The following is a 25,619-nucleotide window of genomic DNA, read 5'->3' as shown; positions in this document are numbered from 1 at the left end:
TGCTCTCCTTCCTGGGTTAAACCCTGGCATCTCGCCTCCCTCAGGGCACAGGAACTAGCTAGTCTCATCTCTGTCTCCCAGTGATGAGCTCTTGGAATAAGCAGCTATGGGCCTGTACCAATCCCTGAGCAGAGCAAGGAATGGCAGGGTCATCTGATCTCAGCAAATCTCCTTGGGTAGAATTCTAGGTCACGCATGAATAACCAAAGGTTGCCCCAAGGTTGGGGAAAGCTAGGCAGACAGGGTGGGAGGGTTGGCCCTGTGAGATGTGTTTCCCCTTGAGTATTTGGGAACAGCACAGCCAACCTTTGGCCTGTTTACAACCAGTGCCCAGATGATTACCATCAGACCTAAAGGTTGCACAACTCCAGAAAAATTGCCTAACGCCACAAGGTCAACAGGCTTGCAACAGGCATGACACAGCTCAAACCCAAGGACCCCACAACTCCAACTACACAGACAGCGTGGAGTATGTGGGCTGAAGAGGTGTCCTAAGGGCGCAGTGACCATGACGCTCAGCAACAGGACACCTGGGCACTGGCTATTGGGCCCCAAGAGGGACTGAGTCCTAGAGAGGCCTCAAGGAAGGCTCAGAGAGAGCTTTACAACCCAAGGCTCCCAGAGACTCTGAGTCCACAATTACACAAACCCAGCAAAACCTGGGTGGCGGTCGACTGCTCCACCTACAGACAGACACACAGGGACACGTTGCTGTCAAAAGCTTTTATTTATGCCTGGCCCTGGGGCTGAGTTCGGGGTCCGGGGTCCTGCACCCTCACACCTGGCCCTGGGGCTGAGTTCGGGGTCCAGAGTCCTGCACCCTCACACCTGACCCTGGGGCTGAGTTCGGGGTCAGGAGTCCTGCACCCTCACACCTGACCCTGGGGTTGAGTTCGGGGGTCCGGAGTCCTGCACCCTCACACCTGACCCTGGGGCTGAGTTCGGGGTCCGGGGTCCTGCACCCTCACACCTGACACCCCTGGCTGCTGTACTCCTGGAGGAAGTCATTGAGCTGCGCGCAAGCCGCCCGCTGGCGGGTGCTCCGGCACACGCGCTCCGAGGGCATCTCCTCGACCCAGCTGTTGGAGTCCAGCAAGTACTGAGGGCTGCAGATGACACGGGGGTCAGGACGGGCACGGGAGGGACGTGGCCTGGGGGGGTCAGGACGGGCAGGGGAGGGACGTGGCCTGGGGGGTCAGGACGGGCACGGGAGGCACGTGGCCTGGGGGGGTCAGGACGGGCACAGGAGGCACGTGGCCTGGGGGGGTCAGGACGGGCACGGGAGGCACGTGGCCTGGGGGGGGCAGAGCTGGGTGCCTGGGATCTGTCCCCACAGGAAGGCCACAGACAGGAGGAGAGCGGGGATGGAAGGGCAGGTGCCTTACTCTCCCTTGAGGTCACTGGTCACTCCGTCCAGACCCATGATCAAGTATTCTTTGTTAGGCTCCAGGTGGAGACGGCAAGAGGCCCGGACCAGGAAGTTGCGGGTCTGACCTACCGAAGCCTTGGCATCCTTGGCTGGGGTAGAGACAGAAGACATCAGAGTTGAAGGGAGGGCCAGGAGCCCAGGTCAGGGCTCTGTAGATCCTGACAGGAGCTGCTGCTGACTGCTTATGAGCAAGCCCAGGTTCCCAGAGACCAGGGGGTGGGGAGGGGAGGGGAGGGGTGGGGAAGGATGGGGAGGGGAGGGAGAGGGGAGGAGATAAGGAGGTGAGGGGATGGGGGTGGATGGGGAGGTGGGGGGACAGGGGCTTCGAATTTGGGTAATTTGGATTTTCAGCTTTCCCGGTTCCAAGAGGCCCCACACCCAGACCTCAGCCCCCACAACTCCCCAGCCCGCCCGCCTCTCCTCCCTACTGAAATGCAGGACTCGGGTGATCTTGGTCTCAAAGAGGCGGAAGGCAGCTCTGCCATCTTCTCGGAGAACCTTAACCTGGAAGCCTGGGAGGGGGAGAGAAAGGAAGGAGGAGTTGGGAATCGAGGAGGCCCCAGGTGGGCTTGGGGGAAGCAGGAGACCCAGAAAGCCCCGGGTGCGGGTGCCAAGCAGGACGTGGGCCAAGGGGACTGACCGTACTCCACTCGGGGGTAATAGCAGGCGAACTTCATCCTGTAGCCATCCCTGTCCTCTTCCCCTCGCTCCAGTGAGCGTCGCTGTCGGGGGCACTTCCCTAAGGTCAAGTGTCAGATGAGACCAGCCTGACCTCCCAGCCCTTCTCCCAGCCCCAGCCAGGCCTCATCTCACCCTCGGCACACTGGCAGACGTCTGCAGAGCACAAGGTGGACAGGAGCTTGCTCTTAGTAGGTGCAGCATAAAACACAGAGCACCTGTGATCTAGAGAAAACCAGCAAGGAGTGAGGCCCGTGCGTCTCCTCTCTGCCTCAGCGTCTCGTGGAGCCCAGGTCTCCCCCGCACCATGGTACCCCTAAACAAGGGGTCAGCCCCCGGGATCTTGCATGTCAGAGCACCCCGAGTGCTCACCGGGACTGTAGTAGTCGTACAGGACGGCGCTGGCCGGCTGCACCAGCCCCACGGCCACCTCCTGCAGGGCTCCGAAGCCCACACACTCCCGGGTGGTTGGGACCTGGCACCGGGACAGAAGCCTGCTCAGGGCCGGGCCGCGGCTTGCCTTCGCCTGCCCGGCTCCTGCTTGGTTCCCATGACCTTATCTCCAGCATCCTTCACGGTCTGTCATCTTCCTGCCTCTAGACCTAAGCACCGGTCTCCAAGGTCTCCAATGACTTCACTGCCACGATGGTGACCTTGTCTTAGTCTCCACTGCCCAAGGCCCTCGGCTGAGTCTCAGCACAGGCTCACATCCCTGTGAGACCCTCTGTGATGCCGGTTAGCTTCTGAACCAACCCCGCCTGCCTCACCTGGCCGCCTCCCCTTTCCCAGGAGCACAGTGTCCATGGTGGTCTCCACCTCCCCCTGGCTCCCCATAAACCCGTGAAGGCTGATGATCACCACGCTGAACTCACAGCCCATGCTTGCACTGAGCTGTGGCAGGACCCGAGTTCTCTGAGGCTCTCTGCCTCCCAGCCACCTCCCCACATCGCACCCTCATCACCTGCTACTACGTCATCTGACCCTTACAACACAGGATCAAGACCCCAGTTCCTTCCCGGGACACTTCCCCCCACTCACCGAGTCGAAGTACAGGAGGACATGGGGCCCGTCGGTCTCAAAGTGACTCACGTAACGGTCAGAGAGGGAAGTCAGCTGCAGGGAAGGGGAGACGGCCACAGGTCACTGCGTGTGCCTGGGGTGCTACCAAGATGGAGCAGGGCTCCTAAAGACGGAGGGCGACTGTGGGTGGGTGGCTGACGGTACCTTCTCCAGGTCAGCCCTCAGGGCGTGGAATCCACTCAGGAGGGTGATGTCCGCGATTGCCATGCCAGACAACCCCACCTTGCCCTTGCGCCTGCAGGGGGGAGGGGCCAGCTGTACCGCCTGAGGTCCAGGCTGCGGCCCCGCCCACCCACCCGCCTGCCCACCCGGCCTCTCCCCACCACCCCTTCTCCAGAGAGCCCCCAGCACCCACCAGATGCACACGGTGTACTGCACTTTGGACTCCGGGTCCTCCGCCTCCACCTTGGGAGCCTCCCTTCTGCGGCGGCTCCGACGACCCTCAAACAGCTGCAGGGGCGTCACCGGCTTTGAGTAGGCACCAGGGTCATCTGCGGCTGGCATCTCATACTCGTAGTCCTCGTAGTCTTCGTTGGCTTCCCCTGTGCAGGGCGGTGGTGAGGAGGTCCTCCGCCCACGTCAGCCCTGCAGGGCTGGGGACCCCCGACCCGGTGCTTACTGGTGTACTCCACGTAGCCCGTGACTGTCACCTCCATCTGGAGGTCCTGACAGGTTGTGTTCTTCAGGTTCAGGACATTGTAGGTGCGAAGGACCTGGCTCAGTCAGAGAGGGGCCGAGAACACAGGACACAGACGGCACAGACTTGAAGGGTCTCCTGGGCAGGAGGATCTAAGGCCCCCCAACTTCTCCCACCCCCCAGCCCCACCCCAGTGAGGAACCCACTGGGACACTGGGTAAGCTGTAAGTGCAGTGAGGAGGCCAGGCCACCCTGAGAGCCCAACCTGCCACAAGAGGGCAGAGAGCCACAGCGGAAGCTCTGCCGTGGCTCCCGGCCGAAGCTATGGAGAGGGCGATGGGCTGAGCCCGGCTGTGTAAGTCACGGGGGAAGGGTTGGGGGGAGTCTGGCTTTTTTTTTAGGGTTTCATGTGGTCTAAGCGAAAGTCTGAACTTTCCCATTTTACAACTGGGCCAGAGTTTCAGTTTCCTAAAAGGACAAGAGAGGTGGCATCTACAAGGCCTGGGCCAGCCCGACAGCACCTCAAGGAAGTGACCAAAAAGGACAGTTCCTGCAGTCACCCTAGAACATACCCTGTTTTGTCCAAGTATGCCCCAAACTGGTAAAACTATAACCACAGCCAATTAAAATTGTAGCTACAGCCTGCCTAACCAGTTGTGTCTGAGGTGACCTAACTGTTCCTAGAATTCCCCAGCTGAGCTTAAGAGGGGCCTGTGTGCTCCTTTTGGGGTCACCATTTTGTACAAATGGTGACCCCACATGCAGAATAAACATTCTCTGTCTTTGCAAAACCACCTGAGTCTGGGGTCCTCCTTCAGCGTTCTCAGACCCTTTCATAAGCTGGCCTCAATCGCATTGTATAGCAAAGATGGCCTTGAGCTACAGATCCTCCTCCTGACTCCGCCTCCCAAGCTCTGGGGCTTCAGGCGGATGCCATCCTCCTGGGAAGTGGCCGTAAGTCTCCCTGCTGTGCGGGGCAGCAGGAGTCACCTGGGCCACAGGAGGGAGGCAGCGAGCCTCGCGGGTGGAAGGGGTTCCAGGGGCCAGGTGAGGCCTATAGGAAGAAAGGGGCATGGGGCCCTGGGTCTGGGGTACTGTGGACAAAGGACAGGATCTGCAGGTGAAGGAAACAGCAGATACCCAGGAATGGGGGGAGCCAGAGCAAAGACGGAGGAGGCTCGGGAAAGCTCTGCCCACAAGGTCCCCACCCCGGCCCGCCGGCCTCACCTTCAAGGTGCCTTTGCTGTTTCCGCCCACCTTCACGCTGATCTTGCTGCCCAGGGAGAACTTCCGGGAGGGAGAGAAAAGCAGGTCAGAGGGCACAGGGTCAGATCCCTCAGGGCAGGGCAGCCCAGCCCCTGTCCAAAGGCGGATACCCTGCTGCAGTATCTCTCCCCAGCCGCCTAGACCAGAGGTTCTCAACCTGTGGGTCATGACCCCTTGGGGGGGTCAAACAACCCTTTCATGGGGATCACCTAAGACCACTGGAAAACATAGGTAGTTACATTAGGATTCATAATAGTAACAAAATTACAGTTATGAAGTAGCAAAAATTGTATGGTTGGGGATCACCAGGACATGAGGAACCCCATTAAAGGGTCATAGTGTTAGGAAGGTTGAGAACCACTGTCCTAGACCCTGGCGAGAGCTCTGCAGACACGCTATTTTATGGGTGAGGGAAGGAGAGCCCAATGGTCTGAGCACACGGCCAGAAGAAAGTCAGTCTTCCCACAACGCCCTCAGGAGAGAGGTGGGCGGGGCGGGGGGGGTGCTTCTGAGCTGGCCCAGACCCCACAGCAACCCCATCAGGGAGGGGGTGGGTCACCTTCAGCTCCTCCTCCAAGCCCTTGACTTGGTGGTTGTTCAGTTGCAGTGTGTGAGACTTGAACCCGTCGCGGCCCAGGGAGCTGAGGGTCACATTGAGTGACTTCTCCTCCGTGGTGTGGGCAGCAATCCAGTATGCAGACAGGGCGTCCAGGGTGACCACTGTGTCCTAAGGAGATCAGGCTAGGAGTCGGGCACCTGATCTCAGGACCACCTACCCAGAGCCCCGTGGCTGCCCCTACCTGGGTACTGCGGAATGCCCCCGCGAAGCTGCCCTGGTGGGTGAGCCAGGATGCAGCCTTGTCCGCCATTTCCCCCTTGCCCTCCCGCAGCAGCAGGTGTAACAGGCCATAGGCCGTGGTTTCGATCCACAGCGCCGGGGCCTGGGGCACAGGTTCTGTCGGGCTTCGAGGGGCCGGGGTGGACGACACAACGTTGTCCTGAGAGCCAATGACTGAGCCCCAGTAGAGGTTTTCTGGAAGGGAAGGCGAAGCGCAGTTGGAGCTGAGCAGCAGGCTCCCTGGCGCCCCCTGCCAGCTGCCCCTGCTTCCGCTCCGCAGCCAGGAGAGGTCCTTTCTTTGCAGGCCTTTTCAGAGTCTTTGTCCCCGCTCAAGAGTCCCAAGGGTCCCAGGCACTCTGCCGGGGTGCCTTCGCCCTCACCGGCCGTCTCCTCAGCCATGGCCATCAGGCTGTTGTGGGCAACATTCCTCAGGTCCTCGGAGGCCTTGGTCAGTGTCAGGGCATAGGCTGTGATGGCGGCTGCGTGGGCACCCAGGAGCCCCGCACTTGCCCTCTGCCCCAAGAACTCGTTTGCCTTGGAGATGGAGGCTTCCTAGAAGACAGCAGAGCCCTGAGCTGCCGCCTGGGCTCCTGGAGGGGAACAGCGGGGAGCCGTGAAGGGCAGCCGGCCGCTTCCTTACCACTCTCTGCTTCAGCTGCTGGTCACTGCCGTCCTGGAAGACGGCCAGCCCGTGGTGAAGGGCGATAACCACGAAGGCGGTGAGCGCCACAGTCTCGTCATTCCCTACCAAGCCCCCCTAGTAAGGAGAGACCGAGACCGTCAGGCTGGTGGAGAGGGACCCAAGCAGCCTTACTGTTGACATCCTCAGGGACCTGTAGCATGCTCGCACCTGCATGCCTCTGTGGATGACCGGACGCGGGTCGTGGAATGAACCGTCACCCAGCTGCTGGGCCAGGAGCCAACCAGCCGTCTGCTGCAGTTTCTCTGGGGAGTCGCCCACCTGCTCCTGGGCCAAACTCAGAATCTTCAGCACAAAGGCCGTGAGCCTGGAGGGGAGGAGGGATGGCTGGAGACCCAGCTCGCGGTGTCTCACTCTCCCCCGCCCCGAACGCGCCCCCCGGCCTCACCAGGTGCTACTGTCCCTGTGTAACCAAGCCCCAAAGGAGCCATCTTTCTTCCGAAACTGCTGGATCCGCATGTGGCCTGGGAAAGGAGAGGTGACTGTGGAGGTGACTGTGGAGGTGACCGGCCCACCCTCCTGCTGTCTGTGCCTAGCCTGTGCGCCCCGCGACACCCCCAGCTTCCCTCTCTAGGCTCCCGGCTGCCCAGAACCTTTCTGGATCAGATCCACAGCGTGGTCCTTGGTCTCGGGGGGCAGTTTGCTCCACTGCTCTGTCTTGTCCAGGTAATGGGAAGCGGTCAGTGTAGGAGCCAAAAAGATCATGGTTTGCTCTGCACAGCCCCGGGGGAGCCTCAGGAGGGAGGCCACGCCCCCCGGGGACAAGGCGCCTTCAGAGCCCAAAGTGTCCAAGGGTTCAGATGCTATGAAGGAGGGAGACAGTGAGGCTGAGGACCCAGCCTCAGAAGCATGCCACAGGCCTCAGGTGCATGCAGGTGCTCATGGGAAAGGTCTGGACCAGACGCCTACCTGTAACCCTGACGAAGCTGCTGAAATCTCCATCGGGGATGATGTTGGGGTCAGAGCTGCCAGGAATTTCCAAAGTCCGGCCTCGGTTATCTAGGGAGAGGAGAGGAGCTGGTGGTCGGCCCCTGTGCCTCACAACGCCCTCAGGTGAGGGGGAGCAGGAGGCACTCACCCATGGGGTTGAGTTCGTAGACCATCTCTTCTCTGTGGATGGCCCCTTCCTTCTGTCTCAGGCAGAAAAGAGAGGGCAGGATCAGCCAGGACTACACCTGCGCCTCCTGGGGCAGACACCCCTGGAACTTGGAGTGTGAACTCCACGGATGGGAACAGGGACAGGGCCCGTTTGTCTACCATGCACAAAGTCCTATTGACTCCAAGCACCACAAAAATTAAATGACCTAGAATAAACTACTTTGCATGCTTGTAGTCCCAACAATCGGGAAGGATTACTGGAAGTTCAAGGCCAGCCTGGGTAAAGGAGCGAGTTTGAGGCAAGCCTGAGCTATATATCCAGCCTCTGTCTGAAAATAAGTAAATAAATAAATCATTTCAGAGACAGCTGAGTCACGATCGTAGTTCTAAGGTTATGCGTGCACTAGGTTTGGGCATTGAGCCCTGGCCCGGCCAGCAGAATGCTAAAGGATAGAGTTGGGAGCCCAGGGGGTCTGGATCAGGAGTAGCCACTTACTTCAATTTGCAGAATCTTAGACACAGCATCTCCCACAGGGGTATTAACAGACCCTCGAGCCACCACTTTGAGGGACACAGCGGCAGCAGCCGTGGGTACCACAGAGAAGGCGACGGGCCGGGCAGAGCCTGCAGGCACCAACACTTGCTGGGCCAGCCTCCCACCGCCAGCCAGACACAGTCCTTCCACTGGGGACACGTGGACACTCACCTGGGCACAGGGAAACAGGGATGGACGGAGCCCTAATCCGGTCAAGACCACCACCTGACTGGTCCCTGGCTACACCCCCCCTCCTTCCCACCCTGAGTGCTCAGGCTCCCTGGGGTCTCACAGTCAGCTCAGTGTTCAGATAGTTGTAGAGAACAGGCCGTAATTCAAGCTGCTCAAAGCGGCGGACAGAGGTGGGCAGGCGTAGATGCAGGTGGAATTCTCGGAACACTCGGACACGGGTCGGCGTGGCTACACACAGGCCTGTGGATGGGAATATGAGGCAGGGGCAGAGATGGGAGACATCAGGACCTCAGGCCACAAGGAGATAGGGTCTGGGAATGACCTCGCTCTGCCCTCAGCTTTGATCTGCTCTCCGACTAGATGCATGCCAGTGAAGATCTTCCCAGACCCATGGGCTCCACCCCCATGCTGGGAGCAGAGGGCTAGGCAGAGTCAAGGGGATGGGAAGAGAGCAAGCAGCCCGAGGTCACCTTTGCTTCTGGACAGGCTCACACCATGAATCTCCCATGTGGTCATAGAGTCAGGGAGCCACAGGGTCAACCTGCCGTAGGACATGCAAAGAAGCCATGTCACCCCCCAGGACTGTCCCCAGACCCAGCCCAGAGGCAAGACCAGGCACCCCAGGCCCTCACAGTCTGCTGCGGTCCACGGTCTCCACTTTCCAGAGCCAGTTTTCCGGGAAGAAGCTGCGCACAAGGATGGCATCTTCATCTATCAGGTCTTCTTCCTGCAGCACCTCCTGGGCTGGGGTGGGGGCACAGGAGTGAGGAGGGGTGTGGCGCCCTCCGGGCACCACTGTCTGCTCCCCAGCTTCACCTGGCTGCTCACCTCGGGCAAGGCCCGCCTGGTTCCTGGTGTAGTTCTTACGCAGGTTCTCAGCAAACAGGCAGCAGGACAAGAAAGGCTCCCGGCAGGCCGGCTGCCGCACGCGGGCTGCCCGCTGCTCACAGGTGCGAGCCATGGGCAACCTGGTCAGCCCATCTTGGCAGCAGCGCCTGGTCTCTGGGGAAGCATACTGGCCCACTGCTGGGCCAGGGGAGGCTGGGCAGGTGTGAAGGACTGGAACTGAGCCCCACCAACCCCTAGGACCACCACTACACGCTTGGAGAGGAGTCAGGAGGCCGATGGAGTGCACCACCCAGCCTCTTCTTCAGCCCTCGGCTTCCTCGCCCTCAATACCACAGCTGGCGGAGGGGGCTGCAGACAGAGGCAGACCCCACCCTGGCCCCGGGCACAAGTGCAGGGCTCCCACGACTCACACTTCTCACTGACAGCCTTCTGGAAGTTCACGTTTCTCTTCTGCCGGCTTTTCTTCTCCTTGGGACAGCTCAGTGCTGGTAGAGAGCAAGAGGGCAGTCAAGCCAAGCCGAGCTCAGCCCCCTCCCTCCCTACCCCTCAGGCCTGCCTTTTCACCCCTGGAGAGTGCTCCCCCTAGCCTTTCTTCCTCTGTCGGGAACTCACTCGGATCCCCTGCCTCTGCCTCCCAGTGCTGGGATGACTCGCTCCATTCTTACCCTCCCGGATCTGACTTAGTCGATCTCCATCAGAAAAGGCCAGACCCGCAGCCTGGAACACCTGAAGGGCATTGTCCCCACCTCCAGGACCACAGCCCAGGTTGTAGCTGTTCATCACTTCAAAGACCTAGCAGGATAAGGCAGGAATTGCTGGGAGACGGAGCGGCTGAGGGGCAGCACCTGCCACCCCACTGAGGGTGTTAGGGCAGGGCTGAGACCGAGAGAGGAAGAACGGGGAACTAGAGACCAAGGGCAAGAGAGGAAGTGGCCAGGATCCAGGATCCTCGGCAAGACGAAGAGGAGCTGTGGGGACTGAGTGACTGGAGAGCTAAGCCCCAGAGCCTCACTCGGGAGAGGGAAGGATGGCGGTGAGGACCTGACAGACCTTGCTCATGTCCAGGGGTTTGTGAGACCTGCCACCCACAGCATACAGAGCTGTGTCCACAGCTCCCAGTGCCACCAGGGCTTGGGAGTCCGTCTGAATGTGCAGCTTCATGCTGTCTCCGTTACGATACTCCTTGGCACCATCCACGTTCAATTCCAGCTGGTGGAAATGGGACGTAAAGGGCAGTCAGCGGGGGCAGAGCGGGCTAGGGATGTGCACCAGGTTAAAAGTGCGTGTCATTCAATCATGAGGACTGGAGTCTGAACAGCCAGAAACCAGGTGGGCATGAGGGCATGCCTGTAATTCCAGCCTGGAAAGGCAGAGGCAGGGGGTTCCCAGAGCTCGGTGGTTAGCAAGACTAGGCATATCAGTGAGTGCTATGATTCACTGAGAGAAGCTGCCTCAGGGAACAAGGCAGAAGAGCAATCCAACGTGATTCCGAGCTCTCCATGAGCACACGCATACACGTGCACACACACCCATGCGATATGTGAAATACACATGCGTGCACACTCGCGCGTGCGCGCACACACACACCACCTTTCCAGCCCCAGTCACCTTGCCCTCACAGACGCCAGGCTGGACATTGATGAGCAGGGAGTTGGCCACTGGGAGCCCCTGATGATAGTAGTAGGCCACAAAGTAGAAGGAGGGTGCCAGGTGATGGTCCACCAACACCGAGATGGAGGTCACAGACCCTCTGGGCTCCCGACCCAGGGTCATGATCTGGCCCCGGGAGAGAATCTAAGACAGGGAGGAGCAGTGAGTGGTTTCCTGATCGGTGTGTGCCCTGCCCCCAGCCCTGAAAGTGTGCCCACCCTGCAGAGGCCTTTGCCCCACCGCCAGCACCCCTCTCCTCCAGGGCCCACACACCATGTAATAGTAGTGAGAGAAGGTAGCCCCACGGATGCCCACAGTTCGCAGGTTCAGGATGAAGGTGTCCCCCACGCGAGGGGCCCGGTGGTCTAGTGGTTCGATGGACAGGAAGCCAGAGCTTCCTGAAGGTGGGGCTTGTATGGTGAGCCTGCCTGTGGCTGGGTGGAGCAAGCCTGCAGACACCTGGAGGAAGAGCAGGAAGGGGCAGGTCTATGTCAAGGGCCCAAAGACGCCACCCCTCCTCCCAGACTCGACCAGGGACACTCAGGGAGCAACTCATGGACCCTCCCACCCCCATGCCCGTCTCCAGGGTTCAGGGAAGCACTACCGAGAGCTGAAGTTCTGTGGTAGTTGGTGGGATGTGGATGGAAATGCTGACTTGGCCAATCCCGTTGGTGTTCTGCTCAAAGTTGGCAACTTTTGAGTCAGAGCCAGAGAAAATTGTGGCAGAAACTTTGACGGGAACATCAGAGGCTACCGAGCCTGACATTTCTCGGACCACGGCCTGGAGGAACATGGGTGAATTTTAAAAAGGCGTCCTCAGGACTGTGCGGCCCGCACCCTCTCCCCGCCAGCCCTGCCCTTCCAAGAAGAACCTGCAGCAGAAAGGGGGCTCCCGGCACAAGATGCTGCTTGGTGTTGCTGAGATCCAAGGAGAAGGCAGATGACACAAAGCGCCAGGATGTGAGCTCTGCCTCCTCCATCTCCCCTCCTGCAAGACAGAGGGCAGAGGGGTGGAGGGCAGAGCCAGGAAGAGAGACCAGAGTCGGGAAATGGTTCAAGCATTGCTTCATCTCCACATGTGTGCACAACACGTTTATCGGGTAGGTAAGTAGACAGGTGAATGACGCAAAACAATAAATCAAAGGAGATGGAAACAGGACCAGAGAGACCTTCTCCTGGGTCCTTCTTGGCTGTGCCTGAAATAAGCTGGTAGACATCAGTACTGCGGATGAAGAGCTAGGCTGATGGCCTAATTTGCATTTTAAATGTCCCCTCTGTGTCCTCAGGGGCAAGGGGTTGAGGTGACAGCGGAGGAAAGCCACCCACCTGGAGACTCGATGATGGCTGCAGCTGCATAAAGACGCAGCCCCTCCAGGTCTCCGATCCCAACATTGACTTTATCCAGAGCAGCCTGGAACTGGTCCTTTGAGATGGACACTTGACTCTGGCCTTCCACCAGCTGAGACAAAGAAAACAGGATGTGAGTGAGGAGACCCCTCTTCCGCTCAGTCCCCTCCTTCACCACGTTCCTACCTTGGTCTGGGTCTCCAGGCCCCGCAGGAAAGTCCTCTTGCCGTCCTCATCCATGAGAGCAAAGCGAGTGTAGGCCACCCCCTGCACGGGCCTCCCGTAGACATACCTGTTGCCACAGAGAGATGGGAAGGGAGCTGAGAGCTGGGGAAATAACTCAGCTGGCAAAGCGTTTACCACGCAAGCACAAAGACCTGAGGTCGACACCCGAGAATCCATGTAAAAATGCCAAGGGTGGCAGCATCCACTTGTAATTCCCGCAGTGGGAAGGTAGAGGCAGGGGGATTCTGGGGGCTGCCAGCCAGTCAGCCTAGCCCAATTAAGTGAGTTCTGTGCCAATGAGAGATAGTGTCTTGAAAAAGATGGACAGAGGCTCTAAGGATGCCCCCTGAGGTCGTCCCCTACCACCACACACATGTACACACACATGCCCTGCACACAGACACACACAGACACACACAGACACACAGACACACACACACACACACACACACACACACACACACACACACATCTTCACATGGACACACACATGCCCTGAACACAGACACATGCCCTGCACACAGACACACAGACACACACACACACACACACACACACACACATCTTCACATGGACACACACATGCCCTGCACACAGACACAGACACACACAGACACACACAGACACACGCACGCACGCACGCACGCACGCACGCACGCACGCACGCACGCACATCTTCATCCCAGCACTCAAGAGGCAGAGGCAGATGGACGTCTGTGAGTTCAAGGCCAGCCTGGTCTATGCAGTAAGTGTACAGTAAGAGTAAGACTCTGTCTCAGGAAGGAAGGGAGGGAGGGAGAGAGGGGGGGGAGGGAGGGAGGGAGGGAGGGAGGGAGGGAGGGAGGGAGGGAGGGAGGGAGAGACGGAGGGGGAGGGAGGGAGGAGAGCCAAAGGTGGACAGAAGCTGGGCTTTGCATGGTGAGTCCTGGGTGTGGGACTAGAGGGTGGTGGTTACCTGGCCTGGATGTCTAATTGTATTTCATCCAGATGGTTGGGCACTGTCAGGATATATGGCTTCCGTGGGGTGATCTTCACTTCGAAGTTGGGAAGGACTGAATGAGGGTGAAGAGATGGGTGGGTCAGGTACTAAAGCAAGGGTCCTGCAGACTCCTCCCCGGGCCCCCCTGCCTCAGCTGTGTCTCCGCCCCTTACTGCAGCGCTTACCGTATTTCTTCACTTCAAAGTGGGTGCTGCTATTGGACTGCAGGCTGTCTGAGAACCTCGCTGAGATCTTCCAGGTCCCCGGCCTGAGGACGGGCAAGGCAGAGAGTTGGGCTACCCACCCACAGACAGCCCACGGCCCGAGGCCTCCGGAAGAGGGGTGCAGGGCCAGAGCACCGGGAATGTGACCCTGCATGTCAGGGGTGGACACGCCAAGGGAAGCAGGACTCGGGGTGGGGTAGATCGAGGGGTGCCCTGAGGTGGGGGAGCTCACTCTGAGATGTCTGGAATCATAAAGTCATCTTGGAAGATGGATGTGCGAACAAAGACCTCCTTCTTCCGTACACGGAGGCCATGAGAGTTCTGCAAGGGGAGTCAGTGTGGTCAGGTGGGAGACCACACCAGTGGTGCACAGGGTCAGAAGGGTCAAAGGGCAGGCACTCACCTCCACCGTGACCGTCAGGGTGTCAGTGGACGGGCGCATCTTGTGATCCAGTGCAAAGACTCGGTAACGAACTAACAGGGAGGATGAGAGGGAAGAGTTCCTGGGCAAAGGCCAGGGACTGCTGCAGGGAGGCAATGGGGAGACCCCGCTAAGCCGCCCTCTGGGTGCCGTCTGCGGAGTCTCCTCACACACAGGGTACCAGACACGCCCTGAGCAGCCGGGGAGAGAGGCAAAGCAAAGGCCCTGAGGCCGGAGGCTCACCCCGCTGGCCAGGGTTATAAATAGGCTGGTCAGTCTGCACAAAGATGTGTCCACGGCGAGAAGAGAAGAGTAAGTTGACGCCCTGGGTGTCTGTGGCTTTGGACATTGTGTTCTTTAGCCACGGAGACTGAGCCACCAGCTGGACGTGGGGGGCTCTGCGCAGGTCGAAGAGGCCACAGCGCCTCACATCTTCCAGTGGAACCTGTCAGGAGAGGGGAGGGGGACTGTCCAAGAAGAAAGGGACACAGAACCCAAGACAGGGACACCAAGACCACCGGGCTGGACGAGCAGAGGGAGGGAGGGAGTCAGTGAGGAAGACAGGCTTGAAAACAGCAGAAGGGCAGCCGTGAGGGCGCACGGCTGTAACCCCGACACTTGGGGGGCCAGAGGAGGGCTGCTGAGCCTTCACGGGCAATCTAGGCTATACCGCGAACCCCTGTTTCAAAGCCAAAAGGAAACATAAAGTAAAAGGCAACAGAGGAACCAGGTAAATCTCAGCACTCAGAAAGCTGAGGCAGAAGGATTGCCATGAGTTCAAAGCCAGCCTGTTACATAACAAGCACCCATCTATAATTAAACAGGCGACAGGGTGCAACAGGGCGGCCTGGGGACCAGCAGCAGTGTGGGCACTGGTTACCTCGAGGCTGAGAAGCACAAAATCATTTCCTGAGCTGAGGGCAAAATTCTTCTTTGGGGAGCAGAGGCCACCATTTGGGTTTCTCAGGAACACTGATCCTTTTACTTCCTGTCCTGGAGGGACATCCTGGAGCTGCAACCCCACTGACAGAGGGACCCCCAAATTGACCACAGAAGGGGAGAACAGGAGCAACCTGGGAGAACAGTGAGGGTACTTCAGAGCCAGCCTAACCCCGCCACCCCACGCTGCCCCCCACCCACCCACCCAAGCCCGTGTCTTGCCCCAGGACCTGGGCTTCTGCAGAGACAAGGCAAAGAAGCTGAATACCCAGAGCAGCCCCCAGAGGAGCCGCATGGCTGGAGGGTCCAGGAGAGGTCAGACCCGTCTGGTCTGATGTCTGCTCCCTTCTGATCCACCTAGGGTTGGGGCAGTTTGACTCTGGACCTTGCTCCTCCCCTCACCCAGATGAGCCGGGAAACCACGTGATGGCCAAGAATCGCAACTGGCCCTAGGCCCAGAGCTGGGGAAACAGCCCAAACATCAGGGTCTCTGAAGAAATCTTGGCCCCAAAATGAATCTTGTTTATTCCAGTACCAGGCACCTCCCTTAACTGTGTATGAGTGTGTGAGTGAGTGTGAGTGTGTGAGTGAGTGTGTGTGTGTGTGTGTGTGTACATGCACATGTGCTTGCCCATGTGTGAGCCTGTACAGCTCCAACATGGCACATGGACAGGACAGTTGAAGTTCCTAACAAAACAAGAATGGTTTTGGAGACCCTTGCCTCTTACATTCAAGACAGACTGAACTGGTCTTCTGCTTGGTATAGGCTCTAACAGAAGCCTGTGGTTCAGAAGATGGGGTACACCCTCACCCCCACAAGGAAAATGGCCTGAGTAAGCCTTGTTCTCTCTCTGAACAATGACAAAATGCTCAGCCCTAACTGTGGCTTCGCCCTGTCCACAGACACCTGCACACATGTCCCACTAGACAAAGGAGACCGAGAAGAAGCACAGGCACGCTGTTTTATTTGGCAGTTTCAATCGACACAGAGGGCAGAGCTTTCTGCTCCCTTCACCAGTATCCCCGGCAACCCCACTTTCCCATGCCCTTGGCACGGCTCCTGGCTCCCCAGCCACAGAAGCACAGAGCTGCTGTGCACACAGCCCCGCTCAGGAGCCTGGCGCCCATCCTGGTGACCCGCTCAGCCACCCCGGGCAGCGCTTCCAGGAACCCCACTCAGTGAGCTGAAGAGTCCAAGAGCCGACTCCTCACGTATCTGGCAGGCGAAGGAGGGTTCCAGAACTGGTGGGAACACTGTGTAAGAGAAAGACAAGACTGGAGCCAGCTGCCTAGGCCCAAAGTGTGACACTCAGGACTTAGCACAGTGTGCTCCTGAGTCCCAGAAAAGATGAGAGGAGCCGGGCCTCACTAGTGAATGAAGAATGACCCGGGACACCCAACCTTGGGCCACTGCAATTTTCCTGAGATTCAGGACTAGACTCACCAGTCCACCAGCTGGGCTCCGATGAGGTCGTGCACATGGTAGGCAAGGCCGAGCCGCACTGCTGACGGGGGCCTACGGCCCAGGAGCTCCGACAGAAGCAGCTCCCGGTACTTGGCCTTCCGTACCATGCCGAGTACAGCCTGGCGCCCTGGAGGAGAGGTGGCCCAGGGAAAGGAAGAGGTGGGTCAGACATGGAGACCCCCAAAAGGTGTTCTTGAGGTACTGAGGACTTGGGCAGTAGACACCACACCTTTAACAAAGCACTTAATGAATCTCCCAGCTCCAGGCACAGCCAGCCACCAGCTCCCAGCATCTCGGACGGTGAGGACGCCAGCATTCACCAGGTGCCTGCAGGCGGTGGAAGGGAGGCCAGGACGATGCAGCCAGCTCTGAGAACTGCACCCCGACCGCTGACGTGGGGACACTAAGTGTGCAGAAACAGGCAACCCAAGGCGGGGCCCACTTACCCTGCCGGCTCCACCATCCATGCCTGAGCATCCCTCCGTATTTTCCTCTCTGTAACCTCGTGTGTGTGTGTGTGTGTGTGTGTGTGTGTGTGTGTGTGTGTGTGCGCGCGCGCGCGCGCACATGGAGGCCACAGGTTTACATCAAGTATATGCAATCACTCTCAACCTCTTTTAAAACACTTTTGTTGTAGGCATGCAGGTGTTTTGACTACATGTATACCACGTGCATGCAGTGTCTGTGGAGGCCAGAAGAGGGTATTAGATGCCCTGAGATTGGAGTTACAGATGGTTGTGAGCCATTTTGTGGGTGGTAGGAATTGAACTCAGGACCTCAGGGAAAGCAGCCAGTGCTCTTAACCACTGAGCCATCTCTCCAGCCCCATTCCCCCTTATATTTTTTTTGAGACAGTGTCTCTCTGTGTAGCCCTGGCTGTCCTGGAACTCACTATGTTGAACAGGCTGAACTCAGAGACCCACCGGCCTCTGCTCACTAAATGCTGGGATTAAAGGTGTGAGCCACCATGCCTGGCTTGACCTTGTTTTGTTGAGACAGGGTCTCTCACTAACCTGGAGCTCATTGGTTTGGCTACACTTTGCTGGCCAATGAGCTTCAGGGATCCACTTGCCTCTGCCCCTTCAGCACTGGGTTACAGACACACACACCCCCACCCCCCCACCCCCCCTGCTGTGCTCACAGGTCCTCAGGCCTGCACAGCAACGCTCATCCAGCCAGCCCCATGGTGCCTCTGTGATAACTGCTTGTTGATTAAACAGCTTCCCTGGGAGGCTTCCCTGACCACAGGCCCTGAGATGTGCCTGAGGAGGGAGGGTCCTCTCAGGGCCCGCCATAACCTATGAACTCTCTCCACTCGGTCCCTACCACTTCCCAGGGGAGATCAGTAAGTTAGGAAGCAGGAGGCCAGACTTAGGTGTGGCACCCCAGAATCCTTTTGTGCTGAGACCTTGGTCAGTACTCCTGCTAGGGCTCAGTATCTGGAAGCCTCTGGCTCTGCCAGCCTCCACTCCAAGGCTCTCCCTGTCCTCCAGAAGCACAGGGCACTCAACAGAAAAGCCGGCTCACTGAGAAGGAGAGAGCCGGGAGAGCAGAAGGAATGGAGCTGGAGACGCCTGACCTATTGACCCCACCACGTCTCACGTGATCTCCGGATCCCTGAAGCCATACGTCTGTGTCATCTGGTCCTGCTGGAAACTAAGGTCCCCACAGGCTGGGAGCACCGAGGCCAGGAACTTCTGCACCGCCCCGGCACATGGCCGGCCATCACAGGCCTTGAGGACCTGGAAGTAGAGTTGATGCCTGTGACCCCACCCTCCACTGTGGTCCTCTATCCGCTTCATCCCCAGGACAGCATCCTCTTCCTGACTCCTCTCTCCTGGTCCTTCCACTTCTCAAACGCTTTCCCTACCACTTACCAGAGCTCTGTGCCTGTTTATGAGATGCAGGCTAGAGATGACGGTCCTTTTGTTACTTTTGTTATTTTATGCCCAACTTCCCTGCCCTCCCCTGCCCATCTCTCTCTCTCTCACACACACACACACTCATACACACACTCTCTCACACACACACACACACTCTCTCTCTCACACACACACACACTCTCTCTCTCTCACACACACACACACACATACACACACATACACTCACACACACACTCACACACACACACACACATACATACACATACACTCACACACACACTCTCTCACACACACACACACACACTCATACACACACTCTCTCACACACACACACACTCTCTCTCTCTCTCTCTCACACACACACACACACACACACACACACACACACACACACACACAGACATACTCTGGTCCTGTAGTCTTCAGTGAAGATAATTCCATGGGCGTCCAGGTCAAAGCCTAGCTGGATGACCTTGATCTCTCCCCGCTCTTGAAGCTCCTTCTGTCCCAGAGATGAGAGTGGAAAGAAAGACATGGTAAGACAAGCTGAGCACTGGGGCAGGGAGTCCAACTGCCTGTGTGTGCACATGCGTTCACATGCGTGTGTGGTGGGATTAGGACATTTACCATGAATGGAGGGAGACATTCAGGTGGACCATCCAGCAGCCTTTCCCAACGAGTCACTTACCTCTCACATGTCAGCCTTATGAGTTGTCAAACAATCACTATAAACATTTTCTAAGACCTTATCGCTCACTACATTAAACAGTGATGAAGGTATAGGGCACGCTTTTAATCCCAGCACTCGGAGGCAGAGGCACAGGAGACCTCTGTGAATTTGAGGTCAGCCTAGTCTACAGAGCTAAGTTCCAGGCTAGCCAGAGATACAAAGTGAGACCTTGTCTCAAAACAACAACAACAAAAAAGTTTTGCTTAAACATTAAAAGTTGACAAGATCACAGGAATTACCAGACAGATATAGTAGAGCAAACAAAGACTCAGAGAGAAAGGAAACGCCGAGGGGCGTTTGCCGATCTGAGCAAATCTGCCCAGCACATGGACAAAAATAACTTGGCACACACAAAGCAAAGCTCAGAAGACATGCAACCATGGGATTATCAAAAGGGCCATCTTCAATTATACCGCTATGTAGCAGGAATGTGTCTTCTCAAAGCACAGAGGGGTGAGTATACTTACTATACTTCATGATGCTTTGGGCTGTTTGTTTTATTTTCTTTTTGAAACACAGCTTCTCTGTCACCCACCAGGATCCTTCTGACTCAGCCTTCTGAGGGCCAGAGTTACAGATCTGAACCACAGAACCTGTCTAATATTGCTGTAGATTATGCTCATTGTTAATAAAAAAAAAAAAAAAAAAAAAAAAAAAAAAAAACTGACTGGCCGATAGCAGGGCAAGAAGAGATTGGGTGAGATAACCTGAAGCAGAGAGAATGATGGGAGGAAGAGGGGCAGAGTCAGGGAGAGGCCCGGGCAAGTAGGACATGTAGAAAATGAGGTAACAGCCATGAGCCACACGGCAAAGCATAATAGAAATATGGGTTAATTTAAGTGTAAGAGTTAGCTAGTAACAAGCCTGAGCTATCGACCAAGCATTTATAAGTAATATTAAGCCTCTGAGTCAATTATTTAGGAAGCAGCTGCCAGGTATTTGGGAACAGGCAGGTAGGAAAGAAACATCCGATTACATAATATATAATTTATTAGGCATTTTAGAAAGAACTAAAAGAGAGGTGTTTTAAGGTTCTTGACATGAGTAAATGATAAATGGAAATGGAAATACTGATTTTTCTAAACCCGGTGACTACACACTATAAGAACATATGAAATCACCATGTCACACCCTAGCAAGACATACAACTGTGCTAAGTCCAGAATACTACCTTAACATATGAAACCACCCTACCAACCCTAGCAGGACACACAACTTTAAGTATAAAAGACTATCTTATTTAAAATTAAAACAAAACAAAACCAATTATGCCACTAACGCTGAAGCACAAAAGGCCAGGCTGAGAAACTACTGGGGCAATGATGGACAAAGCAGGCTCAGGGCTGCGGAGACGGCTCAGTGGGTAAGGTTGCTGCTGCAGAACCTGAGAACCCGAGTCCAGTCCCTGGGATCCACATGGTGGGAGCGAGAATTTAACCCCACAAGTTACCTCTGACTTCCCCACGTGCACCGTGGCACATGCACACAGACAAATGCACAGTAAGTAAATAAATAATTTGGAAACAGGGTATCAGTATGTAGCCCAGGTTGGCCTCAAACCTAGAGATCCACCTACCTCTGCCTCCAGAGTGCTGGGATTAAAGACATATGCCACTATACATGGCCAAAAATAATAATAAAATACAAAATAATCTTTAGGAAAAAAAAGGTGAAGGTTTAAATACATCCTAGCCAGTTATGGTGGCAAACACCTTTAATCCCAGCACTCAGGAGGGAGAGGCAAGTGGATCTCTGAGTTCCAGGGTAACCTGGTCTACACAGTAAGTTCCAGGCCTTCCAGGGCTACGTAATGAGACTCTGTCTCAAAAACAAAACAAAATAAGAAATCCTGGCAGAGAATTTAAAACTGAGACATGAAGTCAGTGAATGAAGACCTCAGTCACTGTGTGGAATGCATTACTACACCTGAATGAGATCTGTCCATCTGGGCAGGGACTCAGTGGTTATATTTGCTGCTTCTGCAGAGCACCCAAGTTCAGTTACCATGTCTGGTGGCTCACAACCAACTCCAGGGATCCAGTGCCCTCTCCTGGCCTCTGAGGGTGAACACACATGTACATACACACACACACACACACACACACACACACACACACAGCCACAAACAAATAAAATACATCTTTTTAAACAAATTACTAACCTAAGGGAGATTATAAACTGTTCAATACAATAATATGAGATCCAAAAATACTGACCACAGAAGTGCCTTTAAGGTTCAAAGAGAAGATCAACGTCTATTTAATTTGAGTTCCAGGAGAAAGCAACAAGAGATGATAAAGATAAAGACTTTAAGAGCTGGTGACAGGGCTGGCGAGATGACTCTGCCTCCAAGCCTGCTGACCTGAGTTTAAGCCTCCCTTCCCAACGAGAGCAGAGATTCCCTCTAGTTATCTTCTGACTTCCATATACACACACACACACAAATGTAAAAAAAGAAATAAATAAAAAGAGCCAATAGCAAATCCAAAAAAGAAATCACAGGAGTATATGAATACAATTCTCATACATACACAGAAAAAGGGAATAAATAATCAATGAAGAAATATAGAGCATTTCAATTATAACCTCTGCTAGAGAGATTAGTAATTGAATAATTTTTTTCAAATACACATATATAACATTTAGCAAAACAGGCCATGCATGGGGTCATCGTCATCTTGTGTATATTCTCTGGCCACAAAGTCACATAAGCCAGAGAGCCAGTAAGAGCCTAGTAACAGAAGTCTGGGGTATGGGGCGCAGCTCTTACTAACCCCAGACAAAGAGGGTCACAAACCAGGTAGGAAGATGTTTCTAACGGATCACTGATGAAAATATAATTTGAAAGCTTAGATGAAATTCATAATTTATTCAAAAATACATTCATTTCACAAGAATGAACAAATTGGAATAGGCTCATAACATGGAAATCCATATAAAAGTGGATTAACTATGGTTACAAAAAACTTGGAATAATCTTAAAAATATCCAGCCAATTCAACAAGAATTAAATAAATAGCCGGGCGGTGGTGGCGCACGCCTTTAATCCCAGCACTCGGGAGGCAGAGCCAGGCGGATCTCTGTGAGTTCGAGGCCAGCCTGGGCTACCAAGTGAGTTCCAGGAAAGGCGCAAAGCTACACAGAGAAACCCTGTCTCGAAAAACCAAAAAAAAAAAAAAAAAAAAAAAAAAACAAAAAAGAATTAAATAAATAGTGTTGTAGTCTGTTCTTCAGATTGCTGAAACTAGGTAATTAATACACAGCAGAAATCCTTGCTTGCCTAGTATGTGTGAGGCTCTGAGTACGATGCCCAGCACCAACACCACAAAAGGATGGCAGTAAGGAGCAGGGCCCCTGGAAGGTATGCCTTGGGGGCCACATTCTCATGAACCAATGCCCTGATGACAAGAGGCTCCGGAGAGCTGCCCAGTCCTCCTCTCTTCTGCCACTGAGGACCCCGTAACAACGCGGTCTTGGAAGCAGGGAGAGCCAACCCTCAGCAGACACTGTGCCAGCTGAGGCCCTCATCTTGGACCTCCAGCTTTTACAGCTGTAAGAAATGAATTCTGCTGTTTCTAATGTAGACTACACAGCCTCGGGCATGTTCTTATAGCAACAAAAACATACTGTAAGACATACAGTATGATCTCACTGTCAAAAAATTCATGAAACCAAGCTGTTCTTGATGAACATATGCACACATATAGTATACATAGAACAAACACACACACAACACACACACACACACAATGGACAGTTACAGCAGTCAAAGTAGTGGTCACTGCCAGCAGATGATTTATGGAGGGAGCTGATCGTGGTCTGTAGTTTGCCTACACGAGTATTTTCTTTGTAAATGTTTTAAAGGCAGGTGCAAGACCTACATGGTGGTGCACACCAGTAACCCCAGCACTTAGGAAGTAGAGGCAAGAGGATCAGAGTTCAAGGTCATCACTTCAACTACTCAAGTGAGCTCCAGGCCAGCCTGAGCTACATGAAACCCTGCGCCAAACAACTCAAAAACCAACGGTTAAATGTCATGGTGGGCTCCCGAAATCCCAGCACTAGGGAGACTGAAGTAGGAGATCTCAGGTTTAAGGCAGTCTGGGCTACAAATTAAAGCCATATTTTAAAACAAAACAAAACTTTAAGTTGTGTGAACATGTCTATATTTCTCTCATGCAATTCTTATAGATTTTTGCAAAAAAAAAAAAAATGTATGTTCTGGAAGGAGCAAGTGCCATGGCCTACATGAGGAGGTCAGAGGGCAATCATGGGGTGCAGTCCTCCACCACACGGGTACCAGAGATGAAACTCAGGTGGGCCGCCAAGGAGCACCCTTTACCCTCTGGGCCATCTCACTGGCCCAAAATATTTATTGATGTTGTGATGGATAAAGAAACTCCTCCATTTTAAGCTAGGCATCCATATTGGTACCCACTAGCCATTTGTCTGTGTCCAGTTCCTGGAAGAAAAGTTCCCAATAACCCTGACTCAGTGACCCCCACCCAACCCCTCATTCAGAAATGGACGGCGTGACTACCTACTTGCTATGACTGACTGATCTTTGGCAGACAGTCGAGGACTGTCTATTGGTAGCCCTGACTCTGCGATCTGGGCAGAGCAGAACAGCTCCTGGCTTGCTGTGCAGATACTCAAGTTCTTCTTGTGTTGTTCACCTTTAAAAACCCTTCCCTCTCTTCCCCTTCGAATGGCAATCTCCAAGCTGTGGTGGCTCAGGCCTTTAATGCCAGCAAATCAAGAGGCAGAGACAGGCGGATCTCTGAGTTCCAGGGCAGCCAGAGTGAATACAGAGAAACCCTGTCTCAAAACAAAGACAAAACAAAGGAATGGCAATCCCAAGTTTAGCTCAGAGATTGTCGTCCAGCTAGCCGTCATCGATAAATCTCTTAAATATAATTGGATCTGAGTCTACAGTCTATTCCCAGGGGTCATAAACCCCATAACAATGTTCAGGCAAAGCTAAGCAGGAGGAACCTGAGAAGGCCGCTGAGAAGGAAGTGTCGGGAGGAAGGGGGCAGCAGCGAGGCGTTCGTGGTGTTTAAAACCTTGACTCAGGCAGTGGTTTGTGAAGAGTTCTAATAAAATAGAAACTGAATGCCGGGCGTTGGTGGCGCACGCCTTTAATCCCAGCACTCGGGAGGCGGAGGCAGGCGGATCTCTGTGAGTTCGAGGCCAGCCTGGGCTACCAAGTGAGCGCCAGGAAAGGCGCAAAGCTACACAGAGAAACCCTGTCTCGAAAAAACAAAAAACAAAAAAACAAAACAAAAAAACAAAATAGAAACTGAAATCTGTCCACTAGATTTAACTGGGAGGTGAATGTGACCCCTCAGCCTTGTCTCCAAGGATCCTGTGAAGCACTCCTTCGGGGTTTAAACACTGTGTGCCTACGCACCGTGTGTTCTTGTCTGAAGAGAGACAGCCCGGCTTTCATCACCTTCTAAACCTGGTTACAAGGCTACAGCGCTCCTCTGCTCTCTCCCTACGGATCTCATTCCACCTCATGACTTTTACTTGTGTGGAAGGGCCTAGAATGACCTGCAGCCGTCATGGCCAACTGTCTAGTACATGGATGTACCCATCAGCTCCAACTCAGCCAACCACCCGGTGCTTCCTTCCTCCACTCGATCCGCCGGTCACTAGTCGGTCCCCGGGACAATCTGGGTCAGGAGCGGCCTCCAGCACACCTGTGCTCTTTAACCTTTCCCTGTCAGATGGGGACGGCACAGAGAGACCTGTGGACCTGACGTCTGCCCGCGGGTCCACACCGCCAAGGCTCCACCCCCCACCCCCGGGAGCTGCTCTGCATCCGCCGTGGCCGAACGCCTGCCTGCCGAGGGGTGGGTGGCAGTGACGGGGACTCGGCGAGTGCCCTGGAGGCTGCGGGCGCTGCTCACCAGCTGCAGGTCGGCCACCGTGCGGTCCGGCAGGAGACTGTACACTTGGCTCCTCAGCGCGATGGGCGGCAGCGTGTCCTCGAACAGCCCGCGGGGGAACAGCTGGACGAGCTCCCGGACCGCCTCGCGCGCGGACCCTGCCGGGGAGCGGGGGTCGGGTCGGTGCGTGCGGGGACCGCGGAGAGGCCGCCGGGCGGGATCGGACGCCCCCGCCCTCGGCCAGCCCGCTGCCCCGCAACCGGGTCGCCATGGTTACCTACCCTGGGTCCTCCTCCAAGGGTCGGTCCCCTCGGGCCCGCCGCGCCCGGGTTGCCATGGTTACCTGCGCCCGCCCTCAGAGGATCCGCTCTCACGGGCCCCGGCGTCCGCCGCCGCTTCACTCCGAAGGCCTCCGACGCTAGGAGTTGTCGCTTGCGATTCATAGCCCGGGATTCCACGGTTCCGGGGGAAAAAAAGGGATCCCGATGACAGGGTCTTCCGGCGCGGAATAATGACGACTGATGACGACGGCGCCTCTGGCGGGTCGCCCGAGTGTGACA

General features: G+C 55.5%; 2 protein-coding genes across 11 annotated transcripts; both read right to left on the bottom strand.

The window, feature by feature from the left end:
- Positions 1–708: 708 nt before the first annotated feature.
- Positions 709–15,474, bottom strand: LOC102909462 (complement C4). 9 transcript variants are annotated; one of them, XR_013046848.1, is made up of 43 exons: positions 15,318–15,474; positions 15,029–15,221; positions 14,392–14,593; positions 14,131–14,201; positions 13,960–14,048; positions 13,689–13,771; positions 13,480–13,576; positions 12,486–12,591; positions 12,279–12,411; positions 11,825–11,940; positions 11,557–11,733; positions 11,226–11,411; positions 10,911–11,096; positions 10,353–10,511; positions 9,968–10,094; positions 9,713–9,787; positions 9,282–9,476; positions 9,086–9,197; positions 8,924–8,994; positions 8,554–8,693; positions 8,223–8,432; positions 7,707–7,758; positions 7,538–7,627; positions 7,222–7,431; positions 7,017–7,092; positions 6,779–6,935; positions 6,569–6,685; positions 6,309–6,480; positions 5,891–6,123; positions 5,650–5,817; positions 5,052–5,111; positions 3,807–3,900; positions 3,543–3,729; positions 3,332–3,422; positions 3,146–3,220; positions 2,480–2,582; positions 2,243–2,332; positions 2,070–2,168; positions 1,858–1,941; positions 1,386–1,518; positions 924–1,106; positions 782–828; positions 709–734 (listed from the first exon to the last, which is right to left on the bottom strand). XR_013046848.1 is itself a non-coding variant. In XM_076558244.1 (43 exons), exons 1-42 carry the CDS (start codon positions 15,380–15,382, stop codon positions 823–825), a joined length of 5,226 nt encoding a protein of 1,741 aa, XP_076414359.1. In that variant the 5' UTR covers positions 15,383–15,474; the 3' UTR covers positions 709–734; positions 782–822. The 9 variants fall into 9 exon arrangements, 7 of the variants coding, with proteins under 7 accessions (XP_076414359.1, XP_076414353.1, XP_076414355.1 ...); XM_076558244.1 differs by having other exon boundaries at positions 971–1,106; XR_013046847.1 differs by lacking the exon at positions 782–828 and having other exon boundaries at positions 709–781; positions 876–1,106.
- Positions 15,475–16,035: 561 nt separating this feature from the next.
- On the bottom strand, positions 16,036–25,580 carry Whr1 (winged helix repair factor 1). 2 transcript variants are annotated; one of them, XM_042265980.2, is made up of 7 exons: positions 25,403–25,580; positions 25,081–25,217; positions 18,842–18,934; positions 18,155–18,294; positions 16,782–16,879; positions 16,532–16,679; positions 16,036–16,341 (listed from the first exon to the last, which is right to left on the bottom strand). In XM_042265980.2, exons 1-7 carry the CDS (start codon positions 25,500–25,502, stop codon positions 16,296–16,298), a joined length of 762 nt encoding a protein of 253 aa, XP_042121914.2. In that variant the 5' UTR covers positions 25,503–25,580; the 3' UTR covers positions 16,036–16,295. The 2 variants fall into 2 exon arrangements, with proteins under 2 accessions (XP_042121914.2, XP_006995633.2); XM_006995571.4 differs by having other exon boundaries at positions 18,842–18,937; positions 25,403–25,578.
- Between the last annotated feature and the right edge of the window lie 39 nt (positions 25,581–25,619).

The sequence above is a fragment of the Peromyscus maniculatus genome, chromosome 21 (genome assembly GCF_049852395.1).
Source record: "Peromyscus maniculatus bairdii isolate BWxNUB_F1_BW_parent chromosome 21, HU_Pman_BW_mat_3.1, whole genome shotgun sequence".
Classification (NCBI taxonomy): domain Eukaryota; kingdom Metazoa; phylum Chordata; class Mammalia; order Rodentia; family Cricetidae; genus Peromyscus; species Peromyscus maniculatus.
Note: the sequence above shows the minus strand (reverse complement) of the source record. Positions and strands in the feature narration are given on the sequence as shown.

Coding starts and splice junctions, on each gene's coding strand:
- LOC102909462 (XM_076558238.1), bottom strand. CDS start 15,382: ATGCGGCTCCTCTGGGGGCTGCTCTGGGTATTCAGCTTCTTTGCCTTG. Junction 5,818..5,890: donor GGGCATTCCGCAGTACCCAG/GTAGGGGCAGCC, acceptor TGATCTCCTTAG/GACACAGTGGTCACCCTGGA. Junction 3,901..5,051: donor ACAGCAAAGGCACCTTGAAG/GTGAGGCCGGCG, acceptor TGACTGAGCCAG/GTCCTTCGCACCTACAATGT.
- Whr1 (XM_006995571.4), bottom strand. CDS start 25,502: ATGAATCGCAAGCGACAACTCCTAGCGTCGGAGGCCTTCGGAGTGAAG. Junction 25,218..25,402: donor TCCTCTGAGGGCGGGCGCAG/GTAACCATGGCA, acceptor GCTCCCCGGCAG/GGTCCGCGCGCGAGGCGGTC. Junction 16,680..16,781: donor CATTAAGTGCTTTGTTAAAG/GTGTGGTGTCTA, acceptor CCTCTCCTCCAG/GGCGCCAGGCTGTACTCGGC.